An 18,771-nucleotide genomic window follows, 5' to 3' on the forward strand; every position below is an offset into this window, starting at 1 on the left:
TAGCAAACTAAAGTCACACGGTTAAATGTAAAATATAAATTATATTCTCTATAAGTTTGCTAATAATTTATTTTCTATACAGTTCAGTCAATGGCCTGCCTATGTTAAATAACAGCGATGTCTTATCATTAGCATTTTCGTCACTCGACAGGCACTGTAAACTAACAGGTTTGTTGATCCATTGTTGAAGTGGCGCTAAATTTGAATAGCTATGGAAGTACTTACTCTGTCATAAATAACATCACATTTGATCTATACATAATGTAATAATTTATTCATTCAATTCAATTAAATTCAGATTTCGACCGCACTTTGTGCTGCTACTAAACATATTGTATTTATGATTATAGTTGTAATACATAGTAATATTAATAAAGTCAGCACGCACACACATTCATAATATTGCATGTATTGCATATACTACTATTAAATAAGAATTGCTACTTCTAATGCTACTACTATACGCTCTTCTGTTCTACTACTTTTTTGTTGCTTTAGCACTGTTGTTGTTGCTGTTCATATTGCACACTTGCTCCTCTTCCACTTCCATCTGCTCCTGCTCCTTGTTGCTATTGTTGTGGTTGTGGTTGCTGTTGTTGCTGTTGCTGTGGCTGTTGTGTGTGTCGCTTTCCTCAAGTTCCCGCAACGCAATCTTCTGGAAATCACAATCAATGATCCTTTTTCGCTTGCGCAGTGGCCGACTGCATTCAGCTGCAGTTGTAATCTGACTGCTGCTGCTGCCTGGCGGCGATGTAGGCGTTCCTGTCGAGCGTGGGGGCGTGGTCGTCTCTTTGGTTTGGATTAGTGTGCGTTTGGTTTGCAGCCGTGTGATCTTGATCTTGGGCAGCTTCTGGTTCTCCAGCTCCCCATCGCCAACATTGACAGTTGAGTCGTTCGCCTCCGGCTCCACATTGTGCACAATGATGCAGTGCGTCGCCTCGTGTGTGGTGCTGGGAGAGTCTGTGGTGGGCGATGTGGATGGTGATGGTGTCGCTACTCTGGCTGCAATTGTCTTTGGTATGGATTTCAGCTCCGGTTCGTTCTGTTCCTCCTGTTGTTCACGCACCTCCTTCTGCTCTGTCTGTGTGTTTGTCTCCTCCTCATCCTCCTCTTCCATCTCAGACTTGGCCTTGCTGCAGTCCAGTGGCTGTGGCTGCTCCTCTGTCACGCCAGATCCTGTGGCTCGCTCCTCATCGTAACGCTTTCGCTGCTCAGGCGTCAGATGCGCTTTATAGAAGTCTACAATGGGCAGCGGCACTGGGATGGGTATCGGCAGCGGTATGATGATCGGATACGGCACCATCACAGTCACAGGCGGCGCAGCTCCCAGCAGGGCACCCAGCGCACCCTGCAGCTCCGGCAGCGGTGGCTGCATTGAAGCCAGAGGATGCTGCGGTGGCGGCGGAGGACCGAAGTGGGCGGCAAAGCCACGTGGCAACATGCCTGGCGGTGGCAGCACAAAGGGATGCGGCGGCGGTGGTACCTGTGGAGCGGGTCGAGCACCAAACGGATGACCCAACACTCCGTTGGGGGGCGTGGCAAAGTAGCTAGCCGGTATACTGTGGGTGGGAGGACGGCCCAATTGCTGTGGCAGCTGCTGTGGCAACGACTGTTGATGATGCTGAGCCTGCTGCTGTTGCTGCGATTGCTGTTGTTGCTGTTGCTGCTGCTCCTGCATAGGGGAAAGCGGAGGCAGCGGCACACTGGAGCCCGCAAAGTCGGCGCTTAACGTTGCCGGCTGCTGTTGTTGCTGCTGCTTCTGGAGGAGACTGGCGACTGTTTCGGGTACAGCTGCCGCTGCGGCGGCACGATGCGGACGCTTGCGACGTCCCGGCTTGGCGGCAGCATGGCCATGATGACGCTGCAGCTGCGCTGGCGTCGTGGCCGAGGCAGTTACGCTGGAGCTGGCTGGACTCTTCTGCGCCAGCAGCTTAGACACGGGCGCCACTGAGATCAGAGGTTTGCTTGGTTGCTGCGGTGGTGTGGGGCTGGGCGAGCTGCGTTTCGAGGCGAGCGCACTTGTTGTTGTTGCTCCTTGTCCTGGTCCCGGGGACACCGAGATGGTCGACGCTGGCGAGGCTGAGCGACTGCGACAATTGCGCAGCCAGAGATCGGGGGTTATAAGTCCAGCGCCATCGCCAGCGGCAGCTGCTTCCAGTCCCTGATCCCGTAGATGCGGATTCATGTCGAGATGCGCCTGCGTTTCGTTGCAGAAGATCTGCATCTTGTACTGATTGAGACACTTCTCCGAGCAGAACTGCAGCTGCGATGCCCCGTCCTGAAAGTCCACATAGCTCACCGCATGCCGCACATGTTTACACCAGTCGCAGGTCTTTGCCTTCTTGAACGACGCCCGACGACTCTGCGTGAAACACGACTCCGAGCAGTAGCGTGGTCCATCGGTGCTGGTCAGATAATCGGGCGCATTCTCCGCAATTGGCCGATGGCACCAGCAGCAGTTGCTAAAGTCTGCGGGAGAAACAGAGAACAAAGCATCGGGTTATTTTAATACCTCAAAAGGACTGAACATACTCGTATAAGAAAGCTACACTCGAGTGTGCTCGACCCGTTTTCAATAATAACAGTATGGTATTATCATTTAAATATATCCGAATTAAAAGTGCTTTCAAATTAACTATAGCTCTATCTTTCATAGTCTTTGAGGACACCATGTTCATAAGTACGGACGGATATACAATCATAACAGGCAGTTATTTGGTTCCCAATATTTTACTCCTTTTCCTTATTTCGGCGAGAAAATATGTATGAGAAAATATGTTTATGTATGCTATGTGAATTGAGAAAATAACGGAAATTACCGTTAGTGACTATACCTAATTTGTGATGGTAGCCTGTCAGGGCTCTGAGTTTATTCGTTCCTAGGGTTATAATCCGTTCGAAACATTGTTGATTATAGGTCTCAACTAGAGTTTTCCATCCTGAACTATCTGTCTTCGTATAATTGGAAATATTTCTTTTAATTTTTATAATTAATTCTAATTCCAACAATTTTCGTACATTAAATCTTAGGTTTTTCTAGATGAAGAACACATTTTTATTTATTACTTAAAAAATGTCTAGGCGGTTTTATAGCGGTAAAATAATTACGTAGAAAGCCGACTGCTTGATGATAAAACCAATTTTTATACACGCTATCGCAAAAAACAAGAGTAACTTTGAAGATATTCAGTAAATACTTTTGTTGCCAAAAACCTTTAATTTGATTTGATATGTCATAGCTGATTTTAGTACTTTACGGTATATTTTGAATATAGTAATATATCTATATACCAAATATAATCTTCCGTATATTTTTTTTATGTTTTTGTGGTATATTAATTTGGTATATTTAATAATAATACCGCACTATATGCTCCTTTTCATAACGGAGCTCACTTGACTTTGGCTTTCTTACTCACTTATTTTATCAATGTTGTTCTAATTTAGATTGATACAATATTGCCAAAGGTTTTGTACGTTTTGATTTTTATATATGTATATATTCATTTCTAAACATAAATTCCGATAAACAGATTTCTTGGAGAAATTTGCCTTTAACCCCTTTTCGTAGTATACCAATCTTATAAACTATATTCCACAATTATTTAATGTGATATTCTTAGTGAAGTGTTATTCTTAGCAAAGTGCAAAGCCAGCTTCTTGTACATAATTAGTATCGAAGTGCAGCTTTCAGATTATATTTACTCGATATTCAACTAAATGAATTTATTGAATCAAAGTGACTAAGAGCTATGCCATTTTTTAAATGAATTTTATGCAAAATTTAAGATTTTAAATATTTGTTTAAAATTTAGTCGCACAGATTATTGAAGAGCCCACTCGTTATGTTTATGCATTGCAACAAAGCTTAAACCAAAACAGGAAATGCATCTCATGACTGACAACGAACTAGGGAAGCGGGAAAAGAGGGAAAGGGGAGAATGGACGACAGGCAGCAGATTGCCGAATATCGCGTTTGGTATTTTGAACAAAAATGCAAGCCATATTTGGGGTTTAATGAATCTGTTATCCGATAATGCAGCAGGCGGCCATAAACTCTGGCAAACCAGTTCAATGTTCGGTATTCAGTGTTCAGTGTTGATGGCAAAGTTAGCAAAGTTTCAATTCTGTTTGTGTGCAAAGCATTTCTTTTAAAACTGACGACTAATCCCCCCTCCGAGTGAGGTGGATGGCGAAGAGGTCGAACTTATCAAGTTGCAAGTTGCAACGTGTACGGCTGGATATTTCATCCTTGGATTCATGATTTTAATGTTGACTTTGATTATAAGTTTCGCTAGATATGCTTTAATTGGGCTCGAATGCTTTATAAGGTAATTCCAAGTGAAAACTAATACTAAATAAATAAAAAGCAACAGTCGAATGTGCTTTATATATCAATATACTATTACGTTAAAAATATACTATAATTTACAAAATATACCAGATTATCAGTCAAGGCAACTAAGCTACAGCAGCAGCCCTTTTTATAGGGTCAACGACATGTATGGCAGAAGGAGGCATATTCGATCACAAAATATTCTTAATCAAGATATATCTCAAACAAGATATATGTATGTTTGCATGCAGATCAAGTTTATAACAAATTTTTTGTACGTCCTCTTCTGCCTCGTAAATCGAACAACTTAACGATTTTTGGTATTTAAAATAATAACTATATATAATATAATATTTAAGGATTCCTGATAATTAAGTTATTTATGAAATACTTTTGTATGGAAAAACGCCTACTTACTACAGGTCTTGCTTTGGCTGACAATCTGGTATATTTATCTATTACTATATCAATATACCAAATATAGCCCTCGGAATATTTTTGTGGAAAAATATTTTGATATATTTTAAAAATAATACCTCACTGTTTTGGTTTTATTCATAATTGGTTGCCTTGTTTTACACTTGTACTATAAATATCCCTTTTCTATTAAATCAATTTATTTATTTTAAAAAAGATCCACCGAGCCAAACAAATGGAATTACTACATTCAAAAAAAACATTTAGCGGTGGAAATAACACAAAGCAAGCTTTTCACTATACTTGGTGTTTTCTATTATAGTTTTTTTTTTCTAAAAATTAAAAATGGAAATGTTTGGAAATGTCTATATTCTATAATTAATATTTTTAACAATTTTCGATTGAATCACATCACAATTAATAAAACCATATTCAAGGACACCCGCTAAAGCCTCCACTTTGAACTTTGTATTATTTACTAGGCACATATCTATCTGCAGGTGAAGTCTCTAATCTCCTTACTCACCTATTTTCTCCTCGGCATGCGACGTCATCAGCGATGATGCGGCTGGCTTGCCAATTGAGTTTGGACTCTTAGAGTCGTCCTCACGTGAGCTGCGTGTGTCGTGATCCGAGGGTGTTGTGATGTTGCTGTGGCAATTTATATTGCTCCCCTTGCTGCGACTGTTGATGCTACTGTTGCCGTTGTTGCTGCTGCTGTTGTTGTTGTTATTGTTATTGTTGTTGTTGTGATAGCTGCGACTGCTTCGCAAGTGACTATTGCGATGATGCTGCTGCTGTTGCTGTTGCTGCTGGAGGTGTTGCTGATGCTGCTGCTGATGCTGATGCTGTTGTGTGGCGACTGCAGCAGCGGCACTTTGAAGCAACCGCGACGTCTTCGCCGTCAGATCCAGGCGATCCACATCGACGCCATCGAAGCCATACCAGCCGAGCAGCTCGTTCATCGTGTGCTGCGCGAATTCCTGGAAAGAAACCGAACCAAAAAAAAAAAGATAGAAATTCAGTTTCAGTTAGAGATTCAAGATTTTCGCATGCCAATGGTATAAGGTGACTTCAGCACTTCAGCCGAATGCTGACACAATCTCAGTTTCAGCCCATTCGTGTTATTCAATATGATATTTAGCCTGGCCTCATTGCCATCGCTCACAATTTGGGTCAATATCTCGCTTTCTGCGGAGACAACTTGGCGACAGACTAACTGACTGACTGACTCCAACTTCAGGCCTAGTCAACGCTGCAGGTGCTGCTCACTGAGCCGCATAATTGTGGCTACTTCTTCTCGGTGCTGCAACCACAAAAGGGTTGCGACTGTGGCAGCTGAACACCTTACTTACTGACTGGTTGAACATCGCTTAATCGAAGTTGGATTAAGGATGTTTTTATTCCCAAGTACTAGCAAGGTCAACAGGTGCAGGTGATATTGACTTGCAAAATACTCCGCTTAAATTGTTATTAAGATTACCCAAATAAAAACTTTATTATTTTTATAATTGCACAACAATTGTGTTACACAAAGAACTAAATGAATTCTGCCACTAAAATAATAATACCTATTTTTATATTATTGGACATTCTCTTTCCCAAACTCATTAACAGTAAAATAAATGAGAAGTTAAAAATTTGAGAGCATAATTTGATCGAAATTATAAACTCCAACTTACTTAAGAAAATTTATTTAATATTTGAATGTTTGAATAAGTAAAAATTAATTTGTATTTTTTAATTAAACCAGATTTAGATTTTTCACACACGATATTGAATGGTATATAATTAGAAAGCAAAGAAAATAAACTTTTCTGATAATATAAAATACAAATTTGTTATGCTCTGAGAATAATTGTTTTGAACAAAGAAAGAACAACATTTTTCATTTAATTTTTTTACAACTTAATAACTAATATTCAGAGAGGACTTGCAACATTATGACTAAAGCAGAATTATTTTGTAAGTTTTAAAATTTTGAAGATGATTGTCCAATATAAATGTTTGAAAGTCAATAATTCCATATATGATTATAATATTCATGAACGTATTTAAGAAAATAGCTTTAATTAAATGGCAAAAATGCAGAAAGTGTTATGCAGATTTTGTGAAATTGAATTATGCAGCATTGGTAATTAATAAGTTTGTGAAAACTCGTGGCACACGCACACACACACACACATACACACATACATCTCAAAAAGGCAGGCGTATATGGAGCATAAGCATATCAGTTAACACACACGCGCCCACAAAATAAAGTTTCATTATGGAGCCACGGCAGACTCTTTAGGGGTTTAGGGGGAGCTGTTAGGGGAACAAAAACTTGGCAAAGGGGCAGCATGCATAATCCTTGCTTTGCAAGCTGCAATTTTCCCCCTTATCGCTCTCAACTCTCTCTCTCTTTCTCTCTCTCTCCCTGTGTCTCTCTTTCTGTTTACTTCTGGTTTGGTCTCTGATGCTGGGCATGACATTGATACGGTATACTTTGGCCCAGCCAGTAGATGGATGTGTGTGTGTGTGTGTGCCTTTCTGCATATAATACTGTTTTAAACTTAAACAACAATGTGGCCTGAGTTGGAGGCAGATTTCACAGAGACTTTCAATCGAAGGAGGTGAGGAGGGAAGTTGCAAGAACTGTTGCGGGTTTTAAAGTTTGCTTTTGGGTTTCGTTTCTTGTATTTCTTCATCTGCTCGATGTTGTTGTTCGTTGCTGTTTCTTGATATGAAACAAACCAAAATGATATATGCTTGGACTGGAGCCGCCTCAATACAACTCTTCTCTCCTCTCCTCTCCTCTCCTCGCCACTTATTCGATTCGTTTTGTTTCATTTCGATTCGATCCAACTGTACGGGATATGAAAAAAATTCACACAAGGCTACGAAACTGCATTAAGACGTATCAAATTACATTGAAATTCTCATATTCAAAGTCGACGTCGTGGACTTTGTTGTTGCTGCAGTCAAACGAAACAACACAGCTGTGGCAGAGGCGTTGCAAAGAGGGATGCGCCTAGAATTGAAAACAAAATACTGCAGATAGAGAAGTGGAACTCCTAACTGCCTTTGACCAGTTGAAATTAGGATAAGTATTGTTAAACCTTCAATTCATAGGTCATTCACAATTATTCGCTAACGAAAGCAGACTTAAGTTTATATCAATCTTCATTGTTTTATGTTTTCAACACAAAATTCTTTTCTCAAAGTATTCATGATTTTTCTGCATTTCAACCTCTACGAACTCTAATAGCTTTAGAATATTTATTGGCCTTTTTTTTCCAACATTCCAATTTTTAATTAATATATTTTTTTATTATTGTATTTGGTTTCTAAATTAAATAAATATTGCAAATATTTGTAAAAATTTACATTCAAAAGGAATGAATTTTAAATAATTTAATAATATTTTTTGAGTTTTTTAGTGTTGTGTATTTTGTATTTTTTTGGTTTTGTATTTTCTTAATATTACTCGATATATTTTAGGTTTACATGTTTACATTTCCATTGACACCCTTCGGTTGCGCCACTGCACTTGAGACACACGCACACAGAGAGACGGAGAAAACATTTTTGGTGCTTCTCAGGAATGCGAAATTACTCATACGACATGTGGACGATGTTGACACAGCCGTTGACAGTTTGAATGCGCTAACTGAATGCGCGACTGTCGAAGAGTGGGGGCGTGCCACGCCCCACAAGAGCACTACAAGATTTTGGCAGATCTTGTGAAAAACAATTAAGACCGCAACAAAACGCATTGTAAATATGAATCACTCTGCAAAGTAGCTTTGATATCTATGCCAATGCTCGGCACTAACAGCTTGGCATTTGTCATCTGATATGCGGACACAAGACACTGGACGATGTGCAGTGGGCAGTGGACAGTGGACAGTGGGCAGCTGCTAAATTAAGCGGTGCTGCCAACTTGATGACAAAACGCAGAGTCGTCTAATAAGCACACGTCCAAGAGTGTCAGCTCGCTGCATCCTCCCTTTATTTTTTAATTTTTTGCGTCGATTCGCATTCGCATTCAGGTTTTGCGGCAGAGTATTAACAATTCGCACGATAAAAATCTAGTGATGGCTGTGTGCGTATCGATTACACGCCTCAGGTGCGACCTCGTCGGCTTCTGGGGTCGAATGATGCGGAAAGGGGGAGCGGACCGAGAGGGGAACAGAGAGGGGGAGCCGCACGCCTGGCTCAAGTTCAGTTTTTGCAGCCACTCACAGCACAGTCCAAGTCCAACTGTGCGGTAATCGGAGGCGCATTGCTGTTAGCTCTACCTTTTCATATTCTCTTGATCTCACTCTCTCTCTCTCTCTCTCTCTCTCTCTCTCTCTCTCTCTCTCTCGCTCTCTCTGTCTCTATTGTCTATTGCTGTCTCTGTCGCTGGGTTTTTAATATCATTTAACTGTTAATTTATGTTTGGTTTTTAATTTCTGATTTGTGCGTTCGTTCAGTTACAGCTGAGGAGGGGAATAAAAGGGGCCACAGCAAGAAGGGGTAGAAGGGGAGCCTGGCAGCCTCCGTCGCTGATGACGACGACAACAACAAAAACAACAACAACATCGACGACGACGACGACATTTAAACTCGCGCTCATTGCAAGCGCTGAAATTCTAAACCGAAATGCGAATAAAAATCAATTAATTAAAAAATGAAATTCTATGCCATTTGCTGTTGTCGTTGTTGTGATGGAGTTGCGACTTGTCTGGCATGTTTTGCTGTCTACTCGTTTATGCGCCAACTCTGTCATCCCATTTCCATAACCATTCCCTTACCATTTCCTCATCATATTTTCGTAATAATTACTCGAAAGTATCTGCCAGATACAGTTGGCAATTGCAAACGTTCTCGATACTCACTCCCCACTTATATCTGTCTTTCTGTCCGTCTGTCTGTCTGTCTGTCACTCTCTCTGCATTTCGCAAAAATCTCAACTTACAAAAACAGATCAAATTTTCGTTTTTATTATGAATCGTAATGAACTGAGCTCCGCTCAGCTGAGTTGAATCAAATGTAGTTGAGTTGAATTCAGTTGTTGACTCTGCGAATACGCGAGCATGCAAGTGTTCGAGTTTTGTTGCCCAGTTCCTACTGCCAATTTTCATTTCGAGAGCCAATCCGAATGCCATCAGAACTATGTTCACAATAAAAACAAGTGAGAAAGCTCGACTGTGAAATACCCGCTACCCATTTTGAATAAAAGAAAAATATTGCGGTATTATTTTGAAAATATACAAAAAATACTACTACAGTTGATTTGTAAAATCTTTTTATAATATATAAATAATAACGAAAATATTAAGTAATTATTAAACAACAAAAGTAACAAACACTAACCATAATAAAAGTATTGTCTATAGTATTACCTATAGTATTGTATTATAACGATTTCAGTTTTGTAAATATATAATTTATACATATTTAGTAAAATACACTTAGAAAATCAATGCTAAGATGCAGCTTACATTTTTCCACTTTTCTCAAACACGACTGTGTTCCCTGCAACCTATTTCGATTAAGACAAAAAACAGTGTGTTATTATTTTTAGAATATACCAAATTATCATTCCACAAAAATATATTTGTCTATATTTGGTATACTGATATAGTACTACGCTCAAAATATACCAAAAATTACAAAGTACACCATATTGCCAGGCAAAGTAAATACAAAAGTATTTCTTAAATAGCTTGTCTACTAACTTTATTCTCCTAATATTTTGCAACTAGTTTAATATAGTGTCGAAGTATATTATTCTTGATTTTAGCCGCAGTGAGAAATGCTGAGTATTAGCCTGTGTTATTGGGCTGTGTTCGCTATGCGAGTTGGCCGCATTAATACACGTCTACAGTTACTCAAAAAGAAACCTAATAGAATAATGTAAAGTATACGATGGCAATGGCTAACGACGGAGACGATGGGCAACCCAATACGCTTATAATAACTCACCCTGAACCCAGTAAACTGAACTCAGCTCAGCTCAGCTCAACTGAGCTGTGGTGTTGCTTCTGTTGCTGTTGCTATTGCTGTTGCTGTTACTAAAACTAAAACGAACTGCAATAGAGCACCAAGAAGGCCCTAGCGTGAAGTGGAGATGGGGGCGGAGATTGAGAGAGACAGAAATATAGACAGAGAAAGAGAGAGAAGCAGTGGGAGCCGAAGCTTGGGGCAACGCCAACCACCAAGAGCACCACCCCAAAAAGCAAACAACAATAACAACAGCAACAAATTCTAGAATTACGCTAGTTTTCTTAACGTGTTAGTGTATGTCTGTGTGTTCGTGTGAGTTGTGGACAAAGTCAGTTGGTTTTTAGTTTGTTGTAATCGAATATCGATAGCTCAGGATTGAATGACGCGCGTCCTTCTTTTGAATTCTTATATGACATACTTGGGTTCTCTCTCTCTCTCTCTCTCTCTCTCTCTGCCTCTCTATGTGAATTTTCAGTTTTTCCTCATTTTGTTGCTGCTGTTGTGCAATTTAATATTTTATTTCATTTTAATGTCCATGTGTCTCTGTGTGCAAGTGTAATATGGTTTGTTCCACAAGTGTGTTGGTATGTGTTCACATATGCGGATTGTATTACAATGACCTTTTTACTTTCCAGAAGATTGGGTTAGCATATAACATTTCTATTATTCCAAATGCACTTTTCGAAAACTTTTCTTTCAGCTGTAGATTCTCTCTTGATTATTTAGTCTATTCATTAAGTAATTATTTCTATTTGTAATTTTTGATTTTTGAAAGAGTAAACATAGATATAAGCATTTAAGAAATTGGATTATATATAAATTCGATTGTATATCCAATTTAGCATATTTAAATATTGATCTATTTAATTGATAGATTCATAATTGGTTTAATTTTGTTTACCATCTTGCAACACTGCAATGAAAGCTTCTTTCTCTCTTTCCCTTTATTATTGAAGAGCTCTTTGGAGATTTTACTTATTTCTTTGAGCTTGCGTACAAAAGCTCGTATTGCACTTGATCTAACAACGGTAAAATTCAGGCTGCAGCTAAACTGTGGCGCCATCTGTTGATAGTGTGAGGTAGTAGAATATCGCTTTCTCACTTTCACCTCCCATTCATTCACACTAACACTTTGAATGTACTATGTATATAATGCCGCCCACTTCTTCGCTCAAATTAATTTAACGTTATTTTAATTTGAGCTGTTGGCATCCCGCTCTGACTAACGCCACCTGCCAAGTAGGAGCTGAGCCTGACTGATGCTGTGCCATCACAGGGTGCCTCATGTTACACTGGCTCGCCCTCTCACTCTCTGCATATATGCGTGTGTGTGTGTGGGCAACTGCAGTTCGTGTTCGTGTTGTTGTTGTAACTGTTGTTGTTGCTTTCGTGTAGAATTTATCATATTCTATTTTGTTTGTAATTCAATCTGCAGCGCTGTTATTAAAGTTCTGCTGCTGTGGCGTCATTTGAGCTATGCCTGTTTCTAGGGCCTCCACCACCCCCTCCCAACCCACTTTGTATGCCCCACAGCCAGGGGTTGACGTTGGCCCTGAGTGGCTGCTAGGCCATCGCTGTCATTGTATGTGTGTAATATAATACGACTCGCTCTCGCTGCTGGAGTCGGAGTCGGAGTCAGCTTCTACTCTGCACTAGCATGAAAGATTATATGCTGGCTCAACCGGAATGTGCGGATAAATAGTTGCAAGGATGCTGCGCATTGCCTAGGATCAGTGTTTGTATATTAAGTACTTGTAATATCATACAAATAAAGCTGAACCTAGTAATGTGAGAGATCAGTTTAATAATCACCAAATTTATCGTTGATCGTTAAAGTAATAATCTGATACGGCAATCTTAAACCATAGTTATTGATAGCATCTAGAAACTAGCGCTCAGTTCTCTAAAGACACAATAAAATCTATGAATTTTACAACCTTACAGATTAATCTAGCTCATTAAAAATAACATCCTATAGGTAACTTATTTAAGTAATCTTCACTCTTAAGTTTAGCAGTCTGTATTTATAATAATATTAATAACTATTGATTATTTTCAATAATTAAACTATATCTTGGTATCCTTTAACTTTGTGAATGAATACAACTATAACAGGAATTATATGGCGTTAAATGATTTTACCAGTAAATATGGATATTTTTGGTATCCTCTTACGATTTAAATCGATTTAAAAGGACACTCATTGTCTCTAATTGATAAATTTGCTCGTATGCCGTCAGTTCAGCTGAAAAATGAATGGAAAACCCCTTCGAATTACCCAATTCAATATTTTTTCTTACTTTCTGTGGCCTTTCTGCTTTCTCCACAGAGAATACTTCATATATATTGTGTATAATATACACGTATCCTGCGTCGACTTCAGCAGCCTTCGGTTTGTTTTTTTTTGAATCGACGTCGCGTCGTTGTCATAAAGCGGAAACCTTGAAGCGTATCAACTTACCACGCTCCTATCGAATTGCACCCATGAGGCGCGTGAATGTTGCTGTTGTTGGATTGTAATTATGTTGTCTGTTTTTTGTTTTCTGTTTTCTGTTTTCGTCTTTTTTCTGCCCATTAATTTTGCCGTTATTTTGTAATTATGGGCACGGCTGGTAAGCTAGCTCCAGCTAAAGCAGGTAAACTTTCAATGTTGCTTTTAATTGATCAATGATATCAAACATAAAGTGTTGCCTACTTTGTGGCTAAATGGTTCCCGCAATATGTTGTTGCTTTTATCATCATTAAATATTATATATGGAAAATTGTATTTACATTTTAAATGAAAATTATAAACTCAGAGTGTTTAGAGTGAATGGTAATCACAATTTGGAATACTTCATAGCATATAAATTTAATTTGCTGTTGTCTTTTAAACATTCTATTAATAAACTTACGAACAAAAGAATTTTAGTTTGATACATTTATTTTCATATAATAAAAAAAATTTCACGCATTTAATTAATTGGCAATTTAAATTAAATTTTCAAATTAAACGCACATTCACAATTATTATTGTAATATACATTTCTTCAAATTGAATTTCTTTTATTGTACTCTTTTTAATATTTTTACTTAATACAAAATATTTTTATATTTAATGTATTTTCCCAAAATTGATGTGTGCCAAACATGAGTTGTCTTTAAATCTCCCACTCCAATTTTTTGGTTTTAAACTTTTAAGCTACGTTTTAGCAACGGGATCGGTAATGGAAATGGGAAAGGGGGCGGGAACGGGAACGGGAACGCCAGACCCAAAAACCCGAACTCAATCCCAACGCAGCTCATTCATTATAATAATTTTTCTGTTTAATAATATCATTGCGCTCAACTGCAAGCCAACGGCTACAATTTCAATTTCCCGATCCGATTACACGTGCAACAACTACAACAACAACAACAGCAACAAAAATGTTGTGAGACCGCCGTCAACGTTGTTGTTGTTGTTGCTGTTGCTTTTGCTGCTGTTGGTGTTGTTGTCATTCTCGTGGGTCTCTGGCATTAAATTAATTTTTGCTCATTTGGCGAAAAACTCGCACACAGCGAAGCAGCTTGAGCAAACAAACGGTGAACGGGGGACGAAGAGCAAGGGCAAAGAGGTAAGCAGAGACACACAGACTGAGAGCGAGGCAGGCAGTCTGCGTCTATTTGCAACCCACTCAAAGCACACACACCCACACACACACACAGACACACACTAGCAGTGGCACTCGTGTTCACTCACTCACTCACTCACTCGTTAAAATGATTATAAAAATTTATCAATATAAAATTACCAGCGGTGCTTCGGTTTACAGTTAACTCTCGCACAATGTTCGCGTAATCGTAATTGCTAGATTTCAGCGTCGACACAGAGATGGCGTCGCTTTTGCTGACATGCCAACTCCTTTTACAAATATGCTGCCGCTCTCTCTGCAGTCTCTCACTCTCTCACGCTCGCTCTCACGCCAGGATCTAACTTATTGCGAATTATGTTGTGGTAATATAAAACTAGCCAACCGCAGCAATAGTAACAGGGCAGAGAGGGATAGATAGTTCTGAACAAAACAGCAATTATTGTTGCGAATTTTGAAATTTCTAAATACTTCGCTTCTTGCGCCATGCAAATAGCAATTGGATCCGAACATTTGCATCCACATTGTGATTCGGATTTGGTTTATTGCATGTGTTTTTTTGTGTTTTGTTTTGTTTCTTTTCTTGTGCAATTTGTTCAGGGGAAAATACGCAACGTTATTATTGATACTCAATATATTAAAATACTATTTAAATCCACTTTACACAAAAGTTGTCATTATATTAAGAGCTTTTTGATCATTTTTGTAATTTGAAGAAAACTGTATTCAGCAAATTTCATTTAGAACTTGTAATTTTAACACATACAATAATTAAAATCTCTTGTTTCTCCCAATAATTGTGCTTTATTTAAATTTCAGAAGCTCGTTGAAAACAACAGCAAATCGCATTTTTGGGTGGGTGTTATTAACCTTTGGAACATCATCAAAAATAAACCATAAATTTACAATAATAACAACATGAATTTAACTGCAATGCGAAAATCAGAAAAATAATCTTTTGTATTTTCGGTATTTTGTTTTATTTTCCTTACTTTTCATTTTTGCATTGGCCTCTCAACACAAATTTTTTTGCTTGAGTTTATTTGATTTTGGCTAATGTGTGTATTTTTTGGTCTTTCTCTTTTTTATTTTATTTTGTTTTGTTTTTGTATCCTTGTTATTGAATACTATTCAAAACAGAAGAAATAAAAACGAAACAAAAAATACGATGTGTAGACAGAAGCAATTAATTATAAATGTGTTTTGTGTGTGCCAAAAGTTGTCGGTGCTTAAGGTGAGAAGAATTACGCATTCATATCCGAGCATTAAATTTGTGTTCAATTCGCAATTCGCATGTTTGTATCTTTCTTTTCTGTTTCTGTTTCTCTATCTGTATCTCTATCTGTAGCTGTGACTGTGAGTTTGATTTCATTCATAAAACTTACCTTTATCTCATCGCTGGGCAGTTCCTTTTTGATCTGAACAATGCCGCTGGCAACATTTGACGCCCCAACGCCCGCAGCAGCCGCAACGTTGGCATCACGCGAATTCGACGGCGACGTTTTGGCTGACATTGTTAACTGGGTCGGAAGCTAATGGCCAACTGGATTCAACAGGCTGCCAACTGAAACGTGATGATTAACTGTTAAATATATGTTCGTATTGCATCCGCGTTGTTAAATCTTTATTATAGTTATCATATACAAATAAATTTAATATTTTGAACTGGAAAGAACAGGAAATTCTTTTTAATTTAAAAGTAATTTCAATAAATTTTTAGTATTTTTAAAGAACATAATTTATAATCATTCAACTCAACTCAAATCAACTACTTTAATAATAATCTCTTAATCAATGAAATGAATTTCTTGAACAAGAATAACATCTAACATATGCCTTTTAGCAATTTCAGAGATATAACTTAAAAATTATATAATCCAAAGACGAAAATATTTAATACAAATGTCATTAAATATTTAGAATACTCGATTAATATTACGAGCATATCGAATACATGAGAATAATTACGATTAATAGTAGCTATCTAAATAGGTTCTTTGTTGAACTCATGGGAACTTAATCAGGCGATTGGAAACTAAACGAAACGTGTAAATACTAATGCAAAGCTATTCAAATAAGAAGCCAGATACACAGAAATTAAGACTAATGCTTTAATATGGCATAGGAAGTGTGGGGTCAGCTGATTTTTTCCGGGAATTATCTTTTGTTTTCTGTTTGGAAGGGGGAGGGTTGCTCATCGGTTGGTTTTCTCATTTGCTGTCGATCAATCATTGAATGGGATGCATCTTCTAAATATGTTTAGGGCCAAATCTCTTGACTATCTTGGCCGTAATACACACGCCTTCAAATGCCGCCCAATTGGGCCATAATTAATTACAGCGTCTTCTTTAATTTCAGAGAACGCTTCGCTTGCCGCTTCTGCCTATGTGTATCTTTGTATCTACGCTTTGCATATTGTTTCGCATCCATTGGATACGCACGCAAGCAGACGGCAATGTATTTATATACCATACGCATACATATACGTCCATCTATGTGTGTGTGTGTGTGTGTGTGTGTGTGTGAGCGTGTTTGGTTCGCGCGCACTTTGGTGTCTTGTAATTTAATACCTCGTACGAAACGTTACCACCTATCGCATAACACTGCGAGTGGAATACAGAAAAACAAATACAAAATGCCAAATACACAACACAAAATACAAAATACACAACACAATAACAAATCCACAACAAGAACCAAGTGGATTTTGTGGTATGTATCAACTTTTTTGTTCAAGAGGTACGAATTGAATTTTTAGCGCGTACTTCTTTTATTTGAACAAATTTCAATTACCCCATCAAGTGTTTAATGCCGAATATACAAGTAAATTACATTCAAATAGAATATAATCCTGAATTACTTCGCATATCAAGAGTCTTTATCAGGAAAACCAAGAGTATGTACAGATCATCTAATGTGTAGCGTACAAGCAGAACTAATCTACAAGAATCTATAATTAAATTAGATTTCAAATCTAAGGATGACATACTATACTAAAGTATCTTTGAATACATATATTCAGATATTCGGATCATTGAATATTACTATCAATTTAAAGTGAAAACCAATTGAACAAATTCAAAGCTAACACAATATTTAAATAATATTTTAATTTTAATTCAGTTGACATCGAAACTATCTGGATCTATATTAGCGAGAAAATCTATAAATGACACAGTAAAAAAATATTCAGTATCTATAGATCATATGTTCCATATCCATTTAATCGGATTAATGTGACTTTTTGTTTATGAATTCTTAATTCTTAAGGGGACTACAAGATTTTATTATTTCGTTTCTTTTGTTGATTTTCATTAATTTCTTGCATTCAACATTTTCTTTTCGCCTTAATTTTCTTGGCCCACTGAAAACATTTCAATTCTGCGTCGCATGGCTTTGTTTGCGTTAAAAAACTTTTGATGAGTTTTTACTTAATTTCTTTTTGTCTTAAAATGTTCAAGTTTATCCGAATGAACATGCAGCTCAGAGAGTGTTGCAATTTATTATACTTATGATATATTAAAATTAATTTGTTCGTAAGCATATATTTTGGTTATTCACTTTGTTAAAGCAGGAGACGGTGAAATATTATTTCCAATGCAGCGTTGTCCAATATATATTCCAAAAATAGCTTTATATTTTCGACATTATGTATATTTGTATACGGCCGTTTTCTCACTCACAATTGCCTTTCTTTTCGTATTTCTTTTTTCTTTGATTTGATTTTCCGCTTTACAACAAACACCGTTGCCGAACGTCAAGGAAAACCATTCCCAATGCTCATTTTCATTTTCACTTTTCACATGCACAAAACATCGAATTCTAATACGAATACGAAAACGAATACGAATAAGAATACAACAACGAATACGTTTCTTCTTGAGTGTATTTCTCACATACTCTTCTTCTTTCAATTTTCAAAACAATTTTAAGATTCTTTTACGTTCTCTCTCTCTCTCTCTCTCGTCTCCTCCTTTCGCCTTTTATTTTATTCGCTCGCTTCGACCGACATCCGCACACGACCGCGATTCATGAACGTTTGACGCTAGCGGCCACTGCCATGTGTATTTTACTTTGCCGCCGTTGGCTCTGCCGCACAGTGGCACCAAACCATTTTATATTGTGTTTAAAAGTACAATAATTAATTTGTTGCTAAAATATATTCGATTATCTTTTTTTTTGTTAGTTGTTCAAGGTAATAGTAGAATATTGTTATACTTTCTTCATATGTGTCTATAATAATAAATTTCAAATACCAAAAATATAACTATTATCTTTAAGACCCATACTGTACATACAGTAATATTGAAATAATATTCAATTACTTTCTCGATAAAATTCAATATATTTCTTATAATATAATATTATTATAAAATACTTAAACAAGTATTTAAAATAATATACTTTTTTACCGAATAACAAAAAATA

General features: G+C 37.5%; 1 protein-coding gene across 2 annotated transcripts; it reads right to left on the bottom strand.

The window, feature by feature from the left end:
• Positions 1–270: 270 nt before the first annotated feature.
• On the bottom strand, positions 271–18,370 carry LOC132790406 (sine oculis-binding protein homolog). 2 transcript variants are annotated; one of them, XM_060798908.1, is made up of 4 exons: positions 18,027–18,370; positions 15,729–15,907; positions 5,280–5,736; positions 271–2,469 (listed from the first exon to the last, which is right to left on the bottom strand). In XM_060798908.1, the coding sequence occupies exons 2-4, from the start codon at positions 15,855–15,857 to the stop codon at positions 479–481; spliced, it is 2,577 nt and encodes an 858-aa protein (XP_060654891.1). In that variant the 5' UTR covers positions 15,858–15,907; positions 18,027–18,370; the 3' UTR covers positions 271–478. The 2 variants fall into 2 exon arrangements, with proteins under 2 accessions (XP_060654891.1, XP_060654890.1); XM_060798907.1 differs by having other exon boundaries at positions 272–2,469; positions 17,905–18,370.
• Positions 18,371–18,771: the final 401 nt, after the last annotated feature.

This window comes from Drosophila nasuta, chromosome 3, assembly GCF_023558535.2.
Source record: "Drosophila nasuta strain 15112-1781.00 chromosome 3, ASM2355853v1, whole genome shotgun sequence".
NCBI classification, from domain to species: domain Eukaryota; kingdom Metazoa; phylum Arthropoda; class Insecta; order Diptera; family Drosophilidae; genus Drosophila; species Drosophila nasuta.